Raw genomic sequence first — 19,498 nt, 5'->3', positions numbered from 1 at the left:
GGGGGGGGGGCGGGGGTCCTGTGACACCGGTGGTGCATGTGACTTCTAGTACCGTGCTGCTTGACGGTTTAGCAGCGTTTCTTCCTCCTCCTGTCTGTGCATCGTCTTCCTCTGGTCCGACCAGCTGGAGCTGCTGCATCCTGATCCGACGGAGAAACGGGGGTGTCCTTTTTATTTTCCCTTCCAGCTGGCGTCACGCTCCTCCAGCGGTCGGCTCGGCTTGCGGAGGGCGTGCACGAGGCGCACACACACTGTTCATTTTAACCCTGTTGGTGTGGATCATTACCTTTTTATTTTTCTACAGTTGACCCAAAATGCACTGTTGCAGTTGAATGGTGAAGATTTTACACAATATTTTGTATTTCTGCTGTGGACCAATCTTTCTTTTCTTCACTTTGTGTCCAGATGTTTTTGTAAAAGCCACATGAGTTTGTTCTGGTTTTAAAGGAAGCACGTTGTTTCTCTGGGTGGACTGAATCACGTTCCTGCTCGGAGCGTCTGGGAGGGAAAGGCCTCTGGCTCGGATCTGTCAGGATGTACTGAAGGACACACTTTGCTCTTCTAATTCTTTCTTTTGCTGTTCTTTGGATGGTCAAGATGTGCTAAATATATCTGTGCTATGAGCTTGATGCTTAAATAAAATCTCTAAAAACTGTGTGATTCTGTCTGTTTATTGGTTTGAAACTTTCACCTCAGCTTCGGTCACAACAAAGTCCGACACTTCTACACACTCCAGTATCTAACTGGTCCGTTTGTAGTCTGGTGAAAGCATCAGCTGATTTTATATTAACCGTGTTCATATGAACCGAAATCTCTGATCCAATCCTCCATCCTGAGCTGCTCGAGGAGAGCGAAGAATAAAAACCTCCATCAGCATGGAGAATGGATCCTTTTGTGATTTCTGTCACTTTTCTGGATAAAAACCCAAACTGGAGCTTTCTAACATGTCTCCACGTCTCGCATCCTGATGGGTTTCACTGCAGAACTTATAAACACTGGAATTATCTCATTTTCATGTGTCGGAATTAAACGGTCTGCAAATGTAAAATGTGTCGTAACAAAACTACAGCAGAACGGAACAAGAAGTACTTCAATGACTAAATGTTCAGCTCTTCAGCATTTTCTGGGTAAGATGTGGAGGAGAAACAGCTTAAAACAGATCTGATCATTTCTGACTCCTCACAGGGTTTCACTCCTCGTCTGGACTGGTCTCTGCACCATTCTTCAGAGGAAAGGAGAATTATTACCCATCCTGCACTTACCGCAACAAACCGCCTCTATGTACAAAGAGCAGCAGCACTGCCTCTGTTGCAGGAGAACTGCATTTCACATGCTGCTGGAGTCTGCAGAACAGGAGAACTTGGTGCAGTGGCTGCTGCCCTCTGCAGGCCTGAGCCAACAGGTTTGCTTCAGCAGGATTTCTTCCATCACTCCTCTCTCAGGTCAATGCTGTGCATGAAATTATTTTTGATTAAAATGTTAAACATCTGCAACATTTACCTTCAGACCTCGCCCCGAAACCTGCAGTTTCTGTGTTCCTGAGATGAATTTACCCTGAAATCTGCTTCACTCTTCATTTTCTCATCAAGAAAATCACAACATGATGAGGTAATCAGTTAAATAAATCACCGCTGAAATAGCGGGCTCAGCTGTTTCCAGAAATCCGACTGTCTGCTAAACGACACTAAACTTTGAGATTTATTATTTAGTAAAGCATTAAATGTTGGAACTGTTCAGATTTAGTCTTATTTAGGTTTCCATTCTGCAGGGAGAGGATGTGAATAACAGGATAAAATGAGGCAGAATGAGAAAACTAAGCAGTGGTAAAGATGAAAGTTTATTGTTAGTTAGTTAGTTAGTTGGTGAAAAAGCGGCTGATCTGCATTGTGGTGCGCAGCTCTGGCCGGTAGGAGGCAGTGGTGAGTCAGCAGAGGAGCGTTTGAGCTGAGAGTGACCGTAGAAGAAGAGATGTGACTGTTGTCTTCCTCCCACGTGGACCAGCAGGAGACCACGTGGACCCACCAGGAGGCTACAGGATCTGACAAAGAGGAAAATGACGCAGTTAGACGGAGTAACGTGAGTTAAACTTATTTTATCCAAAGAATCTCGTGAACGCAGCTGTGTCTCGTGCTGGTTCCACGTGCTGTGGCCCAGAGAGACGATACCGCTCGGAACCGCCTGCTGTCTAAACGTTTTATGGATTAACTCCATTTTCTGGATGAACAGCTTTACGGGATCGTTGCTTTGGGTTATTAGTAAATGACTATATTGATTATATAAATGATCAGATATAAAGTAGGAGACGTTCATGTGAAAGTTAAAGCAGAACCGACTTGTTCCTTTTGGACCGACGGGACTTGCTCCTCTTGGACGGACTCAGACATCTGAAACTAGGTCAGAAGATGCTTCCTGGACATGTTCTGCTGGAACCTTGGTGACCAGTATGACCAGTGCTTTAAGTGGAACAAAATAAGTGGTGGTACTCCCTTAATGACTTGCTGTCAGTTTGTCTGCAAATATGAGACAAAAACATGGCTGATACTTATATGTAGAGCTATAAATTGATCTGTAGACAAATAGTTTTATTGCACAGAAATGACAAAAAACGGCAAGTTCTAAATCAAATCCACATTTGCCTAATTCAAAGTGCCATGGAGACACTTTTATGAACTTCAAGCCTCATTGCTGGACATTAAAATAACACTGAAAAGTAAATACATAAACTGAAAGTTAATTAACCCTTTCAACCTACTGCAGTTATTCTACATTGACCTGCAGCCGGAGCCGACTGAGACTGGCCGCCTGGGAGTGCTTTAGGACGGGAGAGGCTCCCGCTGCTCCTTCCTTACAGTAACTGCAGAACAATATGTGCCTTCAAGTCAGTCGCCACAACACCAGAAAAGTCTCTAATAACTCCAGTAAAAGATGCTAGATTTGTCACTTTTAACAAAAAAAGTCTGCAGATTTAGCGAGAAAGTCTCCAAGTTGGCAACAGTGTCTGAATGAAAGCAAAGCGGCTGTGGGAGGAGTTTACAGCACAGCGCTGCAACGCCAGAGACGCTCGATTAGCAGCTGAAGACAGCAGGAGAGGAAACTGCAGAGAGAAAAATAATCACACCCTTTTATTTTTATCATCGTTGGAAACCCAGATCGTAATTGAGATAAAAATACGATTAATCGCCTCGTCCTAATGGAGACACTAGTTGTTCTGCATTAACCAGCAGATGAATCAGTTTTCTTCTTCGTTGGCGGTCGGCTCGTCATCTTTATTAAACCAGCTTTAAACACCTTCGCCAACACTTTGCGTCTATAATGAACATGCTGATGGAGGTGTGACAGGTGGATGAAAGCTCTGTGATATCTGCAGTCTGTTGGGGGTCCAAACATTTGCATGAGGCTGACATCCCTACGATACGCTAATGGATGGATTCTGCTGATGCCGAAGTGGAACATTTGTTCTCCTCAGTCAGACTTGGAAAGTGATGGAAATCAGGGTTGATCAGACTCTTATTAAAAGCTGTTTGGGGTGTTTTCCTCAGAAAACCAAAGACGAGGCGCTCCAAGCGCTTCCTGGAGAACAGAGCGGCCAAACTGGCGGAGGATGTCAAGAGCGTCATGATCATGAAGGGAGGGAACACCACGCAGACCGTCACTCAGGCCCTCAAAGACATCGTAAGTGGTCCGATGGTGAAGGAAACCCTGAGAAATTTTAATCGTTAATCATTTCTAATTATTCTCAGTAAGAGATTTAATCCATTCTTCAGTCATTTTAATCTGAATAACATCAGTTATGTTGCTTTTCACCAGATTATCAGAGAAATGCTGATGATTTCTGCCTGAAAATAAAAATAAAGACTTGTTATCACGAGATCTGATGTGACTTGATGTGATTATTTCCAGTATTCCCTGAAGAAACCCAACGCAGTGCTGTACAAGAAGTAAGTGATCAATCAGATCAGAGTGTTTGACGTGACGGATGCAGCTGTGCTGACGACTTGTCTGCTTCAGGAAGAAGGTTGGGAATGAAAGGAAGATTGATGGAGAGTGGAAGGATCAGTAGATTCAGTTAGAAGCAGAAATAGAAACACTCAGAGGAAACATCTGGAAACTGGAGCTTTACGTCACCAGTCGGATCAGGATTTAGTTGCTAACGGAAACCTTTTCCTCCTCAGAAAGAACATCACTCGGCCTTTTGAGGACTCCACCTCGCTGGTGAGCGCCACAGAAATCCTTCCCTACTCAACATTAACGCTGTTTTTCTGTTCCTAACTTCTGTTTTTAATCCTTTTCAGGAGTTTTTCTCCAAGAAGACGGACTGCTCCCTGTTTCTGTTCGGCTCCCACAACAAGAAACGGCCCAACAATCTCATCTTTGGTAAAATCTCCGAGTCGGGAAGCCGGATACAGAGGAAAATCAGTCTCATGACGCGTGTTACATTTTACATGTAAAAACAATCAGCACACGGTCACCAAACAGTCTGGCTGGTGATTTAGTCCCACGTATTGGTGGTAACACGAGGCATCTTTCCCTGGTGGAACGTAGATGTGGAGAGGGAGTGCAGGCCTGGATTAGGGAGTGCAGGCCTGGATTAGGGAGTGCAGGCCTGGATTAGGGAGTGCAGGCCTGGATTAGGGAGTGCAGGCCTGGATTAGGGAGTGCAGGCCTGGATTAGGGAGTGAAGGTAGACCGGAGCCGTTTGAGTTATTGTTTTGTAAGCAAAGCTTTAAAAGATCTCGGAGAAGATGCTGGATCAGGCATCGTCAGACGAGAAAACCTGACATTGCGTACTCACATATCAAAGGTCTGCCTGCTCCTCTCAGGCCTGCAGACTCGGATCCACATGCTGCGTTCAGGTGCTGCTGGAAAGCTGGGTCACCTGGACTCAAACCAGACTAGCGTAATTTTCTCTTAAGTTATTTCTAAGTGGGAGAGGGACATCCTGTGAACATTTAAGTTGGAGTTATACTTCCAGACCATCTCGTCACCCTGCTGCAGCGTGGAAGTACCGCCTTAAAGACAGGTTTTGATGAGCAGGTCTCAGACTGCTTCGGTTATAATTCTCAGGTGTTAAAAGTGTTCGGTCTCAGAAAACGATGCTTGAATTCCCCAGCTTTTCAGCAGCATTTGAATGCAGCATGCGTGGAACTGAGGGAAGATAGAAATGATCTTTGTTCAGCTTCAGTCGGTGTTTGTCAGAGAGAAGAAGAACTTGTTCTGATTCTGGTTTCCTGGCTTCTTCTGGCTGCTTGCAGGTCGTCTCTTCGACTTCCACGTCCTGGACATGATTGAACTCGGTGTGGAGAAATTCGTCTCGCTCAGTGAGATCAAGGTAACGCCGTCATGGTGGGCCACCAGCAGTCCTGCTCGCTGATCTGGAGTCAGACTCAGGCTGCGTTTCACCGCTCACTTGGTTCTGTTCTGTTTCTCAGACCTCCAAGTGTCCAGAAGGAACCAAACCCATGCTGGTGTTTGCAGGAGAAGCCTTCGACTCCGACAACGAGCACAAACGCCTGAAGAGTCTGCTGATAGGTACGCAGTCCTGATGCTGACCGTCCGCCAGCTAACGCCAGCTAACACCAGCCAACGCCGGCTAACGCCAGCTAACGCCAGCCAACACCAGCTAACGCCAGCCAACACCAGCTAACGCCAGCCAACACCAGCTAACGCCAGCCAACACCAGCTAACCCCAGCTAACCCCAGCTAACGCCAGCCAACACCAGCTAACGCCAGCTAACGCCAGCCAACACCAGCTAATGCCGCTGCTTGTTGTCCCGTCCTCAGACTTCTTCAGAGGCCCCACCGTGCCGGCGGTCCGACTGGCCGGTCTGGAGCACGTTCTGCATTTCACCGCCCTGGAGGGGAAGATCTACCTGCGCAGCTACAGGTACCGGAGTCCGACGCTTTTCCTGCTACAGCAGAGATGCTGATGTCCTGTATAATTCCAGGTGTCTGTTAAAGAAGTCCGGGTGTCGGACCCCCCGGATTGAGCTGGAGGAGATCGGGCCGTCGTTGGACTTGGTTTTAAGGAGAACACACCTGGCGTCGGATGACCTGTACAAGCTGGCTCACAAGGAGCCCAAAGCCCTGAAGGTAAGAACAAGGACAGCGTCTCATTCTGCCGTCGGAGCATCACAACGCTGCAGGAGGGCGGCCTGGTCAGTCAGAATGTGATCTGACCAGGCCCCCCCCATCAACCTTTAGACCCCCCACAGCCCCCCAGCAGCATCTCCCCCGTACCATAGTGTAACTCTGTGGGGTAGACGGTGTCCCTGCTCCAACACACCTGACTCAAATTAATGAGTCATTGTGCAGAAGTCCATAGGCTGTTGGACCCATTTAATATGATTCAGGTGTGTTGGAGCAGGAGTACTTACGATCCAGACATAACATGTAGTGTTTATTCAGAGACTACAGGCTACGCAGCGCTTGACTTTGGTTGTTTTGACTCATGAAAATTAAAACACTTAATAAATGTTAGAAGTAAAAATAGAGCAAGTTTCTAACTTAAGGGGTTCCGTATAAGCTCTTGCGTGTGATGCGGAGGCTTGATGACGCCTGTGTATTTATTTTAATTAAATTGTCTAATTTAACTGCCTGTGCTGTTTTTCATTAAAATGATGTATAATACGAGTATTTAGGTAGTTATTTAGTGATTAAGGCGGTATTTAAGGGTAAAAATCAGACTTACTCAGAATTTCAAGTTTCTCTGCGGCATAAACAGAGGACTGCCTGTATATTGTAAATCCACAAGAACACCATTATTTATAACATTTCAATCACCATGTTGCTAAGAGACCTCTATTTTCACCTGGACATGATGATGAAGACGCTTCCTGTCAGACTTTCCACCAATCAGAGAGCTTAAACTGATGGTAACGTCCAATCAGGAGCAGCCAAAGATCAACAAGTGATGAGAAAAGCAGGAAAATAATGATCCTCTATGGCTGGAATAAAGCCAAGAAGATGTTTGGGATGCAGCTGAGGTGGAGGTGCTGCAGTGAGGACAGCAGGTAGATAGTAGCAGGAAGACGTGGAAACATACTGATTAACAGGTCAAGAATAGCTCAGAGTTTTAAAGGTTGCCGATTCCACAACAGACCGTCTGGTTCTAGAAGAGAGAACTGTAATGTTCCGTTTGTCCTGAAGGTGGCGTCAGAGGACAGACTTAACCAGGGGTGCCCAAGTCTGGTCCTGGAGATCTCCCATCCTGCTGTTTTTAGGTGCAACCCTTCTCCAACACACCTGAACCGAATAAGTGGCTCGTTAGCAGGCCTCTGCAGGAGGAGCAGCAGGAGGAAGAGGAGTTCAGCTGTTTGACTCAGCTGTGCTGGACAGGGGCTGCATCTAAAGGCTGCAGGATGGTAGATCTCCAGGACTGGACTTGGGCACCCCTGGACTAAACTACTCGGTTCTGTTACCAAAAAGGCACATCACAAAAACCTAATAAAATGACGTCAGAGTTTACAGCAACTTTCCATCAGTTTGTCCTTCACCATCAGCTTCCTGCCGTTTCCTTTGCTTAACGCCGTACCTGACCTCCTGACCTCACCGTCTGGACCCACGGTTATTCAACAAGGTGGAAACATTCCTTATTGCTGTGATATCATCTCACAGCTGCTCCACATCCATGATGTCTTCACCTTGTCTGCATTGCTTGATGCATGAAGTTGCTGTCCTCTGATTGGCTGATTAGATATGCGTTAACAGGAAGTAGAACAGGTGTGGAACTGATGAAGTGGGCGGTGAACACGGCGCATCTTTTCGTCATTAAAATGACTCAAACTAACACATCTGCTCTTTCACTGCTGCAGCCAAAGAAGAAGAAGAATATTTCCCACGATGCCTTTGGTACCAAGTTTGGCCGCGTTCACATGCAGAAGCAGGATCTGTCCAAGCTGCAGACACGGAAGATGAAGGGTCTGAGGAAGAGGAGGGGGGAGGTGGCAGCGGAAGAGCAGGAGGGGCCGGTTCCCAAAGCTGCCAAATCAGCTGAAGCTGCTTCCTGATGCAGTCATGTGACCTGTGGGTCATGTGACCTGTTTGTTTCAGACCTTTTCAGATAAAAGAAAAAAAATGTTGTATTTGTTTATGTTGGATTCTGTGTTTATTTTTATCTCTAAAATGAATAAAACTTAAAAAGAAACTTTTCCTTGTTTTTTCCTTCATGCGTTCCTCCGATCATTTCATCCCGTCAGGATTCTCCGTAAACCTGCTGGAACGTCAGCAGGAGTTGAAGGTTTTCCTCTGATCCACCGAGACGTTTCATCATCTGAACGTTTTCCGGTTCTTCTGATGGGAACCTGCTGATGCTGCTGGAAGCAGGAAGAAACGTGGAACCTGGAAGAACCAGAGAACCAGCATGAGGAGAACCACGAGGAGGGGCAGGGACCTGGGGGAGAACCAAGAGGAGGAGAACATGACAAGAACCAGGAGGAGAAGGACATGAGAACGTGAGGAGAACCAGGAGGAGGAGAACATGAGAAGAACCTGGAGGAGAACATGAGGAGAACCAGGAGGAGGACCAGAAGGAGGAGGACATGAGAAGAACCAGGAGGATAACCAGGAGGAGGAGGAGACAGGTTGAACCTGGGGAGGAGGAGGACATGAGGAGAACCTGCAGGAGCAGGATATAAGGAGATGATGGTGAGGAGGAGGACATGAGGAGAACCAGGAGGTGAACTAGAAGGAGGAGAACATGAGGAGAACCAGGAGGAGGAGAACATGAGAAGAACCAGGAGGAGAAGAACATGAGGAGAACCAGGAGGAGAAGAACATGAGGACAACTAGGAGGAGGAGAACCAGGAGGAGGAGAACATGAGGAGAACCAGGAGGAGGAGAACCAGAAGGAGGACCAGGAGGAGGAGAACATGAGGAGAACGAGGAGGAGGACATGAGGAGAACCAGGAGGAGGAGAACATGAGGAGAACCAGGAGGAGGACCAGAAGGAGGACCAGGAGGAGGAGGACATGAGGAGAATCAGCAGGAGGAGGAGAACATGAGGAGAACCAGGAGGAGGACCAGGAGGAGGACCAGGAGGAGAACATGAGGAGAACCAGGAGAACATGAGGAGAACAGGAGGAGGACCAGGAGGAGAACAGGAGGAGGACCAGGAGGAGAACAGGAGGAGAACGTGAGGATACCAGGAGGAGGACCAGGAGGAGAACATGAGGAGAACAGGAGGAGGACCAGGAGGAGAACATGAGGAGGACCAGGAGGAGGACCAGGAGGAGAACAGGAGGAGGACCAGGAGGAGAACAGGAGGAGGACCAGGAGGAGAACATGAGGAGAACAGGAGGAGGACCAGGAGGAGAACCAGGAGGAGGACCAGGAGGAGAACAGGAGGAGGACCAGGAGGAGGACCAGGAGGAGAACATGAGGAGAACAGGAGGAGGACCAGGAGGAGAACAGGAGGAGGACCAGGAGGAGAACAGGAGGAGGACCAGGAGGAGAACAGGAGGAGGACCAGGAGGAGAACAGGAGGAGAACAGGAGGAGGACCAGGAGGAGAACAAGAGGAGGACCAGGAGGAGAACAGGAGGAGAACATGAGGAGGACCAGGAGGAGAACATGAGGAGAACAAGAGGAGGACCAGGAGGAGAACATGAGGAGAACATGAGAAGGACCAGGAGGAGGACCAGGAGGAGAACAGGAGGAGTTCTCCTCCAGCTGTGTTCCAGACGCAGAACCAGTCGACCAATGAGCAGCAGGAATCCTTGTGGCCCCGCCCCCTTCCGCGCGCTTTATTTATAAAGGTGCAACGGCGGCTGTTTGACAGTTCCTCATGGTGGCCGTGGAGAAGCAGAACTTTTATCTGATGGATGTAGCTTCAGTCTGACTGGAATTCCTTCTCTCTGGTCTCCAAACTGATCAATAATATCGATTTTTATTAATTGATTAACTGTCATCAAACTTCCCAATCATGACGGAGGAGAGGAGCGTGGCGGAGGGGGAGGCGGCCGGCTCGGAGGAGGTGTCCGCAGAGGAGAAGAAGGGGAACGGGGACTGCAAGGAGCCGCAGAAAGCCTTGGAGGAGGAAGCGGAGTTCGTCCACCCGGAGGGCGGCTGGGGGTGGGTCGTCATGCTGGCCTCCATGTGGTGTAACGGCTCGGTGTTCGGGATCCAGAACGCCTTCGGTATTCTCTTCCTCTACCTGCTCCGGGAGTTCGGTTCCGAGGAAGACGAGGACCTCCGGTTCAGGACGTGTAAGTACTTCCCCGGTCCGGTCTCTGTGGGGCACGGTGGGGGGTCTGAGGTCCGGATCATCCGGACTGTGAGTGAAACCAGTTCACTGGTCAGTCAGCAGAAACTTGATCTGAGGTTTCCTGGAGAGGAAGATGGGGGGGGGGGGTAAATAGGGGGGTATTCATGAGGAGGGGGTCTGGATGTGTGAGCTCGTGGCTCTTCATTAATGCAACAGTAAGTAAATAAAAAGTAAGATGTTGCTGGACACGGTTTGGAAAACTCCCTTTATCTTTCTGTGGAAGTGCTGATCCTGGTCCTGATGATGGATCCAGCTCAGGTGGTGTAGACCCCTGTCTGGTCTGGAGACGTCTGTCTGCCTCCTGGACACATCAGGGACCCTCTGCCTGACCGCCTGTCCTTGTTATGAATGCATTGAACCGTTCATCAGATGGAACCAAATGACACAAACATGGGATGTGGGATGAGGAATTTATACCCGGAGCAAAACTGTAACTACATATTGATAAACATCAGTACAGCAATCCTAACTGTAAACCTGGATCAATCATGAATCCAGATATGGATTTCATACGTTCTTCAGGAATAACATGGAATTTATTCTATTTTCTTTGTTCTAGGAAAGATAAACATCCAGAAAGTGTTTCAGTTTATTTTTGTTTGGTTTGATTCCAATCAGGAAGGAAACAAAATTCTTCTGTTTTCATATGAATGGAAGCGATTGAGTTGATCAGCTGTGGTATCGTGTCTTGATCTATGGAGCCGTCGTAGAGTTTGTGATATAAACAAACTGAATGGATATGATATTATATCATATGGATATGAAATCTGTGAGTTACAGCTTGTTTGTTTTGTTTTCTCGTGAGGAAAGGAAGTGTCTGGATCTTGGAATTCCTCCAGGGTGGAGCTTGAATTGTAAATTGTTTTAATCAAACCATTAAACCTGATAATGGTTTATTAACACGCTCTGCCATTTTTCTAAGCATGACCTCTTGAAGACGTGATCCACCTCCAGTTTTAGTCTTGGCATGATCATAGTAAGAAGATGGCAGCTGATGAACAAACATGCGTTCCCTCTGGGCTTTTATACCACAGTACCTTTCAGATAATAAAGGTTACGAATTGATCTGGTGTCTGGAAGGTGTCTGATCAGAAATGGGACATGCTGCACTTGGAGGGCTGAATATGACTCAGGATGCTTCAGACCTTTGGACCTGGTATCTTGCTTGGTCTTCATGTAATCTTGACCAAATCTCTTACTGGTCAGAACGAGACCAAACCTGTTTATTAAGCTGTTTTCAAAGATGGAGTCCAGTCAGATCCAGACTCAGGATGAATAAACCGTCATGGCCTGCAGGTTACCCAAAGCCTTACGGGATACTATGGAAACTTGTTTGGTTCTAAATAATGTGGAGGAAGTGTTTTGTCCATAGACCGCATATGAAAGATGGACGGAGCAGTTAAAAGTGAAGCCTATGCGGAAAGTACACAAAACTGCAGTTCCCCCTTCATCCACTAGGGGCTCCAAAACAGAGCAAATCCCCATAGACTCCCATGTTAAAAAGACCAACTTCACAGCAGAAATAAACATGTTTACAGCAGAAATAAACATGTTTACAGCCTGGTTCAAAAATCTATTTTAGGTTTAATAGGTCAGGTTTACCTTCATGACAACTGTGGGGGGAGTGAATTTTTTTCAAACTCGCCCGTTTAAAAGTAATTTAATATCAAAGTTTCGCATATTTAGGGGCGTGTCCTTTTGATTGACAGGTACCCAATCTCCCGCTTCAAGTAAGAACGTAGAACAACCGCGGTTTTTAGCCAGTTAACAACTTTACTTAGCTTTAGCCCGCTTACCTCGACGACATGCATGCTCCTGCCAAGATGGTGATGGTAGGAACCGCTTACCGAGGTTAAATTCAACTCTTCAGAAACCTACGGGTGACGTCACGGAGACTCCATCCATCTTTCTAAATACAGTCTATGGTTTTGTCACATTTGCAGCTAAAGGCTGGAGGCCAGAGGGGTTAACATCAGACAGATATCAGATGTGTATTTGTCTAGGACCCCTGGTGAGACATAATATAGAGCTGAGTGTCGTCAGCATAACTATGACCACATTGTTTCCGGGATCTGAGCTACAAGGAGCATGTCGATGCTGAACAATGGGGGCCCAACATGGAGCCTTGAGGGATTACACATGTAGTCTTTGTTATGGTAGATCTACTCATGGATCTTTTTACATGGATGTCATTTAACACTGTCTAAGACAGTGTCAGAGTTGTGATGTGGTCCAAGTCCTCACTGAAATACATAAACTGTAATAAGCACCAGGAACATATAACTCTGTTGTAAAATACAGCCTTTACAGTGATTTTACTTAAAAACAGTTTTTACCTGAGCTGTTGCTTTTATCGTTGCTGTTTGGCGGCAAACAACGGCAAATTTGTGTTAAAGTATGTAAGTGTTTACATAACTTCCATCTTCCTTCATGGTGGACCTACTTTGACATTGTCGATAGATCATGTTAGATGGTTACTTTTATAACATTAATGTTGCTACTTTTCTGACAGGCATCTATAAATATACTTTTCCAGCTGATTATTATGGATGCCGATTCTACTATTTATTTAACTTATTTTCAGCAACAAACATGTCCTGAAGCATCGACTGGTTACTCAGACAGAGAATGTTGCTCTGACCATAGCTGGAAAAGTCATATAGTTTTTATGAAAATCACAAAAAAAAACTTTTTATAATTACGGAAATTAATGAGATTCTGCCATGAAGAGAAAACTGTTACCTGCTTTGGAGCCTTATAACTCAGTCTTACTTTCACATGGAAACTTTATTCAGTGTTTAAACAGGTTATGAAACATAAAATCCTCATGGTCTGAAACTTTATGGTACATTTTAAATTTGATGAAAAATCTGAAATAACTTCATGAACTTCTCCACTGTAATGTGCTACATAACAAATTCTTCTACCCTCACGTCTAGAAATCTTCTGAAATAAACTTGTCCAAGTCCACAGTTTCTCCTTTAAATATGCAAATTATATATAAAAATGTAGACATTTTTCCTGGCTTTCATACGGTATATGTATTACTGTAGTAGGTCTTCTGGTTTCCTCACAGTTCCCCTCAGAGTGCAGCGTCCCCCCTCGCCTGGCTCTATTCACTTCCATTATATCTGGTCTCAGATTTTCTCCTGAGTCAGGAGTTGATGGGTGTAATTAACTTGTCATAAACAGCACATGGAAGATAGCAGCACAATAAAAACTACATCTGTGTGATGGTCGGAACCCTCGGCTGCTCAAGGGTCAGGTTTTTTTTTGATGCAACTTTTCGTTTGCAAAGAGCGGCTGTTTGTTCGAGGGGAGCACTGACCCATAAATCGACTGAAAGCTCAGACTTTGTGTCTATTTCTGAGTGACTTTGCTGACAGAGGATGTTTCTGTCACCCGAGCTATGTTAACATTCGGCGCTGTTGTCATAGCAATGATACTTTACACGATGGGCTTTTTGGACTATGTCCATCATGGCTGCCCCTGTTTGACGCACACACGTGTCGGCGAGCAGCAGTTGCATTTTCAACCATCCAAGTTTCTTCAGTTTTCTAGTTTTGGCTTTTAACCTCTGGACTCGATACGCTGAAGCTCAGTTATGGAAGCTGACAGTCGATTTCCTGAGTGTTTGTAGAAACATCCGGTCGCTGTATTTACAGTCGCTTTAGTTTTCACCCGAAGACAAAGAAAGAGTAATGATTCTTCCGATGTAATCTCACATCTGCATGGTTTCCGGTTGTCTTGCAGCTGTCCTCCCCCCTCATCCAAACCCCTCCCAGGCTGCCTCTCAGAAAACTACCAAGGTTTTATTCTCTCTCTTCATGTTTCACAACCTACACACTTCTCAGGAGAGTCCTGAACTCTTGGCTCTGAAGCTACAAAGTGGTCCAGAAACACGACGGCTTCCCACTTTTAGCCTGTTTGTCCGAGTCGCAGGATGTCAGATAAATGAATAAAACAGCATTTCCTGCTGCACCTCGGTTTTCCTGCTTACTGTCGTAAACACGTTGATTTGTGTGTTTTCCTGAATGTGTTTGCCAGTTCTGTAAAAGAACATGAAGTACCACTTCAGCCGCGACGTGAACCCTCTGCAGCAGGTCTTCCTGTACGCCTGATTTCCAGCGCCTTTGTTTCACCGTGACGTTTCATCAACAGATTCTTTGTTATCTTTTACATCAGATCCGACTTCCCTCAGGAATGAATTCAGATGATTGAGATGCTTTTCTCTCTGCGGTTCTGTCCTGTTGCTGACGGAACACCAAAAGGAAACTGTGAATGAGGACGTTCAGCAATGATCTGCAGGTAACTCAGCGAGACCAGCTGCTAGTGGTTTTGGCGCCGTTCTCATACAGAAGTACCCCATGATGTCATCTGATGGGCATGTGCAATGCATCTGCAAGATGGAGAGTGAGGAGGATGTCAGCCTCAGTCAGGACTCTGTCTGCTGGGCTACAACTGGACCGGCTGGAAGTTTTAACACGTCTTCAGCTTTCTGGAGGATTTAAATCTGGAATATTTCAGCTTCTCCATCTCTAACCTCACCGAGGTGCTGCTCGGCTGCTGAAGCGTCACTTAAAACAATCCTTTAGCTCCAGTCATAGAGTTATTAGATTGATTTTAGCTGATTTATCGACAGTCATTTGTCCAGATGTGTGTAAGTTTTAGACTGTTTATTAAGCAGCACAAAGCCAGCTTTGGAAACAGGCAACTTTATCTCTTTTTCTATATCAGAATAAGAAAATAAAACTTATTAAGAAGACAGAACAACCGCAGCAGCAGTAGTCTTCCTTCATGTATGGTAGCAGTCAAAAGTTTGGACACACTTTCCAGACTGTTGGCTGGTAGTGTTGGTCTTAGAACATGAATTAGAAGCTGCTCTCAGTGGGAGTGATCATGCAAGTCTCCAAGTTTCCTCTTCATAATTTCCCTTTAAACACGCTCGACTGGACCGTGACAACAGCTGATTCAGCTTCTGCTGTGATGCAGTGTTTAAAGCGAATGCTGTAATGTGAGGCTACAGGTGGAAAGCCAGAGTACTGAAGTGGTTTCTCAGGACAACAGCTTAATAAATGTAGCCTCCAAATATCAGCGTGGCATTAAAACAAATGTATTTCTGGATTATTTCCAGCTTTAAGACAGCAAATTATCACCTCAAACATGACCTGAAACACATAAAACAGCTATTCGCTTGTTGCTGGGTTTCCTTGTATGGTCATTAACAGGAAGTGCATGCGGTTAGAGCAAGGCCTGTCACGGTAACAAATTTTGCCATACGATTAATTGGCTCAGAAATTATTGCGATAAACGCTAAAATTGCGCTGAGCGATTAATGTTGTTATTTTGAGATCATTTTCAACTAAAATAACAATAACAATATACATACAAATATACATACATACACACATATATATATATATATATATATATATATATATATATATATATATATATATATATATATATATATATATATATATATATATATACACACGTAATATAAAAACATAATACATAAAGATCAACATACTTTAATTTCTACAGAACATTTAGCTGGATGTGCAGACTAGACTCATCCAGTCCCCAGTCTGCTGAAACAGATCAGGATTTCTCCTGCAGTTTTGGCAACGTGGTTATCTGGAGCATCTGGTCTCTAAACACCATGTAACACGGTTATATAGTCTGTGGTCAGTTCATAAAAGAGGAAATGTTTGGACTTGACCAGTAGTGGAATGGAAAAATGTCATTTTTCATGTCATTGTAAAGTCGTGGAAATGCCGTTTGTAACATGTATGTTCATCAGAGGTGGCAACTCCTGGTCCAGAAAGTAAAAGTCCAGTCCGGCCAAACCAGCTGAACTTAATGAGCAAAGTTTATTTACCAGGTAAACAAGCCTGTTGGTGAAAACACCTGTTCTAAATGTCCAGGTAGATCCAGAAACATGGCAGGACTCTTACCTTCTGGACCAGGAGTTGCCACCTCCGATGTTCATCCTGACAATTCATACTGGCTGTCAAATGTTTGCAACATTTTTCAAATTGTCCCTTTTTTTTACCAATATTAAAGGGCAGCATCGCCTTACCAACCAGGTCTTATCGTGCGATTAATTGACTCATTGCACCAGGCCTAGTTAGAGCGCTTGTGTTACAGACCAGGCTGGTTCTCCTTGCAGCCTGCACCAGTCTCTAACTTCAGACCGAACCGTGACTGGACAGAGTACACCAGACACTGAGCTGATGCAGATAGTTTCTGCCTCAAGCATCTGAATCTGAGCGTCAAAATGAGGTTTATAAATGAATAACCTGTAAAGATGCTATATTTATGAAGTTAAATGATATGAATTTTTGGTCATGAAGCTGCCTCATCCATCCAGGCTCCAAGTTTGGATTCCTGTTTGACTCGTCTTGGAATTTAACCAATCAGAAGCGACTTTCTTCAGGAGGAAACTCGAGATGGGTTTAATGGTGATGAATGAATATTGATCCCAGAGGAAAATGCTGAAATCCTGAGATAGCAGAGATTAAGAATGAGTGAGTCCATATTAAACATGTTGTTCATGCCTCGTTCATCCAAGCTGGGAAAGTGTCCTGGTGTGAAACAGCAGTTTCCTTCCCGCTGTCACCCGGATGCACTCTTCCCTTCTATGACATCTGTTATGTTTCTGTGCATATACTACACACTCCTGTGAGCTACGTGGCTTAGAATAGTGTTGTAGGTGTTCAGAGCCTCTGAACCTGGAGGTGGTGTTTCCTGTCAGATACGTGAGGATCCGTCTTCCTTGTGGCCTCATGTTCTCATTGAGCTTACAGTGTTTATCTCCCTGGGGTTCAGAAACAAAGTGGTAAAATGTTACCGTGTCAGAAAGTGTTGCTAGACATGTAAACGTTTATTTATCTTCATCGTCACTGCAACAGAAGGCGTCTGGTTTTAAGACTCGGTGACTTTCAGGGGTGAAATGTGAGCAGTTTTGCACTGAAACACACTGAGTTTGCAGCATTGTGGGAGTCAAACACACCAGCATACCAGAGCATGTTGCAACAGACCTTTTTCTGCCACATGTTGCTGCGTGTTTCACAGGGTTTCGTACACACTTCTCGCCACTGAAGAACCTACTGCTGGATGAAACCCTGAAATGTAAACGTTCATGTCTGGTTTGCTAAGCCAGAGCTGTGCCGGGGTCCCACGTGGCAGGTATCCTTTCAGGATGAGGTTCTGGGACTGATTCCTGTAATCCTTTCTCATGAATTGTCCCTGCAGTTTCATGTTGTGGTGCCACCCACAGAGCTCTGCGAGCTGCGGCTGTATGAGCTTACACATAATGAGGTTTAAACAGAAAAATGATACCAGAAACTCGTGCTGCAAGTCTCAGCTGGAGCTGAGCGAGTCGGGACTTTCCTGAGTCTTCACATATACATCCAGCCAAACTAAGAAATGCACATTTTTCACCAACAGAGATGTTTTCTGACGACTTTTTTCTCTCCAGCAAAACATTTACTCAGAAAGAAGGAAACTGTAAATCCAATCAGCCAATCAGAAAGTGAGCAGTGGGGGCGGGAACGTTCGGTCCATAGAGCGGACTCACGTGTCAGGGTAGCGGCCGTCTCATCTGTTGCTGCCCCCTCCCTGTGGGAATGCCAGATGGGGTTATTCTTGGGCTTTGTGCCATAAAAGTGGCAGCAGAGCCATAAAAGAGATTCTCATGCCAAATGTTGGACCAACCAGGGACCTTTGGACTCTGCAGAGTTTGGAGTCCTTGATTTCTGTTTTGATGACTGTGTGAATAACAAGCCGTCATCTGACCATGTACTGACGGAGTTTTGTTTCCTCTCAGTATGAAGAGAAGTGAGGTGTTTTGACCCTGGTCAACCCGAGAGGTGCTTGGAGTTCAGTGTCTGAAGATCGCCTGCAGACTCAGCGTCACACCTGTTTCTGGGTTTTCAGTCAACCATAAAGAGATGTGACCCAGGGGTGTCCATGAAGCTACGCTACTTATTAACAGCTGGCGTGTTTTCTAGTCATAAAGCACACTGTATGATAGTGGAAGAAGCACGTGTAGTCAGCTGAGTTACCTGGACGAGAGGCTCCGTGTCACACCTGCCTTCCATCTCGTCTCGTAAACAGGCTACTTTAAAAAGACATGGATTGGATAATCTCTGAAGGACTTGATGAGTTTGGAGCACATGGACGTTAATATTTGACAAGCTGTTTGATCTCAGGTGTGTGTGAGCCAACGTCTGAGTGAAGGTGAAGGTTGTGCAGAGATAAAGTCTGCTGAAAGCTGGACAACCAAACGTTTGCTGAGCGACTGGTTGGGAAGCTCAGGATCATCCAGATGTTTAACAGTTTATTCATGGCATTACATAAAACTGTAAAAACTATTATTTTAAAAAAGGGAAAAACTGGACATTACAATCGTAAACTCCTCCAGCTCCCCGAACGCCATCACTTCCGTGACCACCGGAGTCTCAGGAACAGCAGTGTGTAACTCTGTGATGGACATCTGACCCTTTTCAGGGATTGAAAGACTTTTCCAACGTTTCTATCCGTCCAGGAGGTTTACAGTCCAGACACAACATGTAGTGTTTATTCAGAGACTCTAGATGGTAAATCCACCATTATTTATCACATCTTCATCACCATCACTACCATGTTGCTAAGAGACCTCTATTTTCACCTGGACATGATGATGAAGACGCTTCCTGTCAGACTTTCCACCAATCAGAGAGCTTAAACTGACGGTAACGTCCAATCAGGAGCAGCCAAAGATCAACAAGTGATGAGAAAAGCAGGAAAATAATGATCCTCTATGGCTGGAATAAAGCCAAGAAGATGTTTGGGATGCAGCTGAGGTGGAGGTGCTGCAGTGAGGAGAGCAGGTAGATAGTAGCAGGAAGACGTGTGGAAACATGGAAACAGTGTGTGTGTGTGTGTGTGTGTGTGTGTGTGTGTGTGTGTGTGTGTGTGTGTGTGTGTTTCAGACATGCATGATGTGCAGATGAGAAAAAGGCTTGGTCACTGCTGATCTATGTGTTATTTCTACAAACTTCTGGTTGCTCTTTTTGCTTCTTTAACTGTTCATACATTCATTTTACATCATTTTAGCTTCAGAATCTGAAAGCTGAGGCTGAAACATCACGTTTCCATGGAAACATCACATCTGCATGAAAACCTCACATCTGCCTGGAAACGTCACGTCTGCCTGGAAACGTCACATCTGCGTGGAAACATCACATCT

At 45.5% G+C, this 19,498-nt stretch overlaps 2 protein-coding genes across 2 annotated transcripts in view; both read left to right on the top strand.

Moving 5' to 3' along the window:
• Nucleotides 1-1,989: 1,989 nt before the first annotated feature.
• On the top strand, nucleotides 1,990-8,045 carry rpf2 (ribosome production factor 2 homolog). The gene is made up of 10 exons (XM_079255221.1): nucleotides 1,990-2,076; nucleotides 3,540-3,672; nucleotides 3,901-3,938; nucleotides 4,173-4,212; nucleotides 4,293-4,374; nucleotides 5,253-5,329; nucleotides 5,430-5,529; nucleotides 5,782-5,884; nucleotides 5,946-6,090; nucleotides 7,812-8,045. Exons 1-10 carry the CDS (start codon nucleotides 2,054-2,056, stop codon nucleotides 8,004-8,006), a joined length of 936 nt encoding a protein of 311 aa, XP_079111347.1. The 5' UTR covers nucleotides 1,990-2,053; the 3' UTR covers nucleotides 8,007-8,045.
• Nucleotides 8,046-9,698: 1,653 nt separating this feature from the next.
• The window catches only part of slc16a10 (solute carrier family 16 member 10), a 37,171-nt gene continuing 27,371 nt past the window's right edge, over nucleotides 9,699-19,498 (top strand). The window contains exon 1 of the mRNA XM_079254994.1: nucleotides 9,699-10,201. Coding sequence (XP_079111120.1) covers nucleotides 9,919-10,201 — 283 coding nt within the window. The 5' untranslated portion in view covers nucleotides 9,699-9,918. The remainder of the gene's footprint in view (nucleotides 10,202-19,498) is intronic.

This window comes from Telmatherina bonti (assembly GCF_933228915.1).
Source record: "Telmatherina bonti genome assembly, chromosome: 16".
Taxonomy (NCBI): domain Eukaryota; kingdom Metazoa; phylum Chordata; class Actinopteri; order Atheriniformes; family Telmatherinidae; genus Telmatherina; species Telmatherina bonti.
Note: the sequence above shows the minus strand (reverse complement) of the source record. Positions and strands in the feature narration are given on the sequence as shown.

Bases quoted from the DNA above. Each gene is read 5' to 3' on its own strand.
- rpf2 (XM_079255221.1), top strand. From the start codon at position 2,054: ATGACGCAGTTAGACGGAGTAAC. The intron at 2,077-3,539 runs GTGAGTTAAACT...TGTTTTCCTCAG, and splicing joins ACGCAGTTAGACGGAGTAAC to AAAACCAAAGACGAGGCGCT. The intron at 4,375-5,252 runs GTAAAATCTCCG...GGCTGCTTGCAG, and splicing joins GCCCAACAATCTCATCTTTG to GTCGTCTCTTCGACTTCCAC.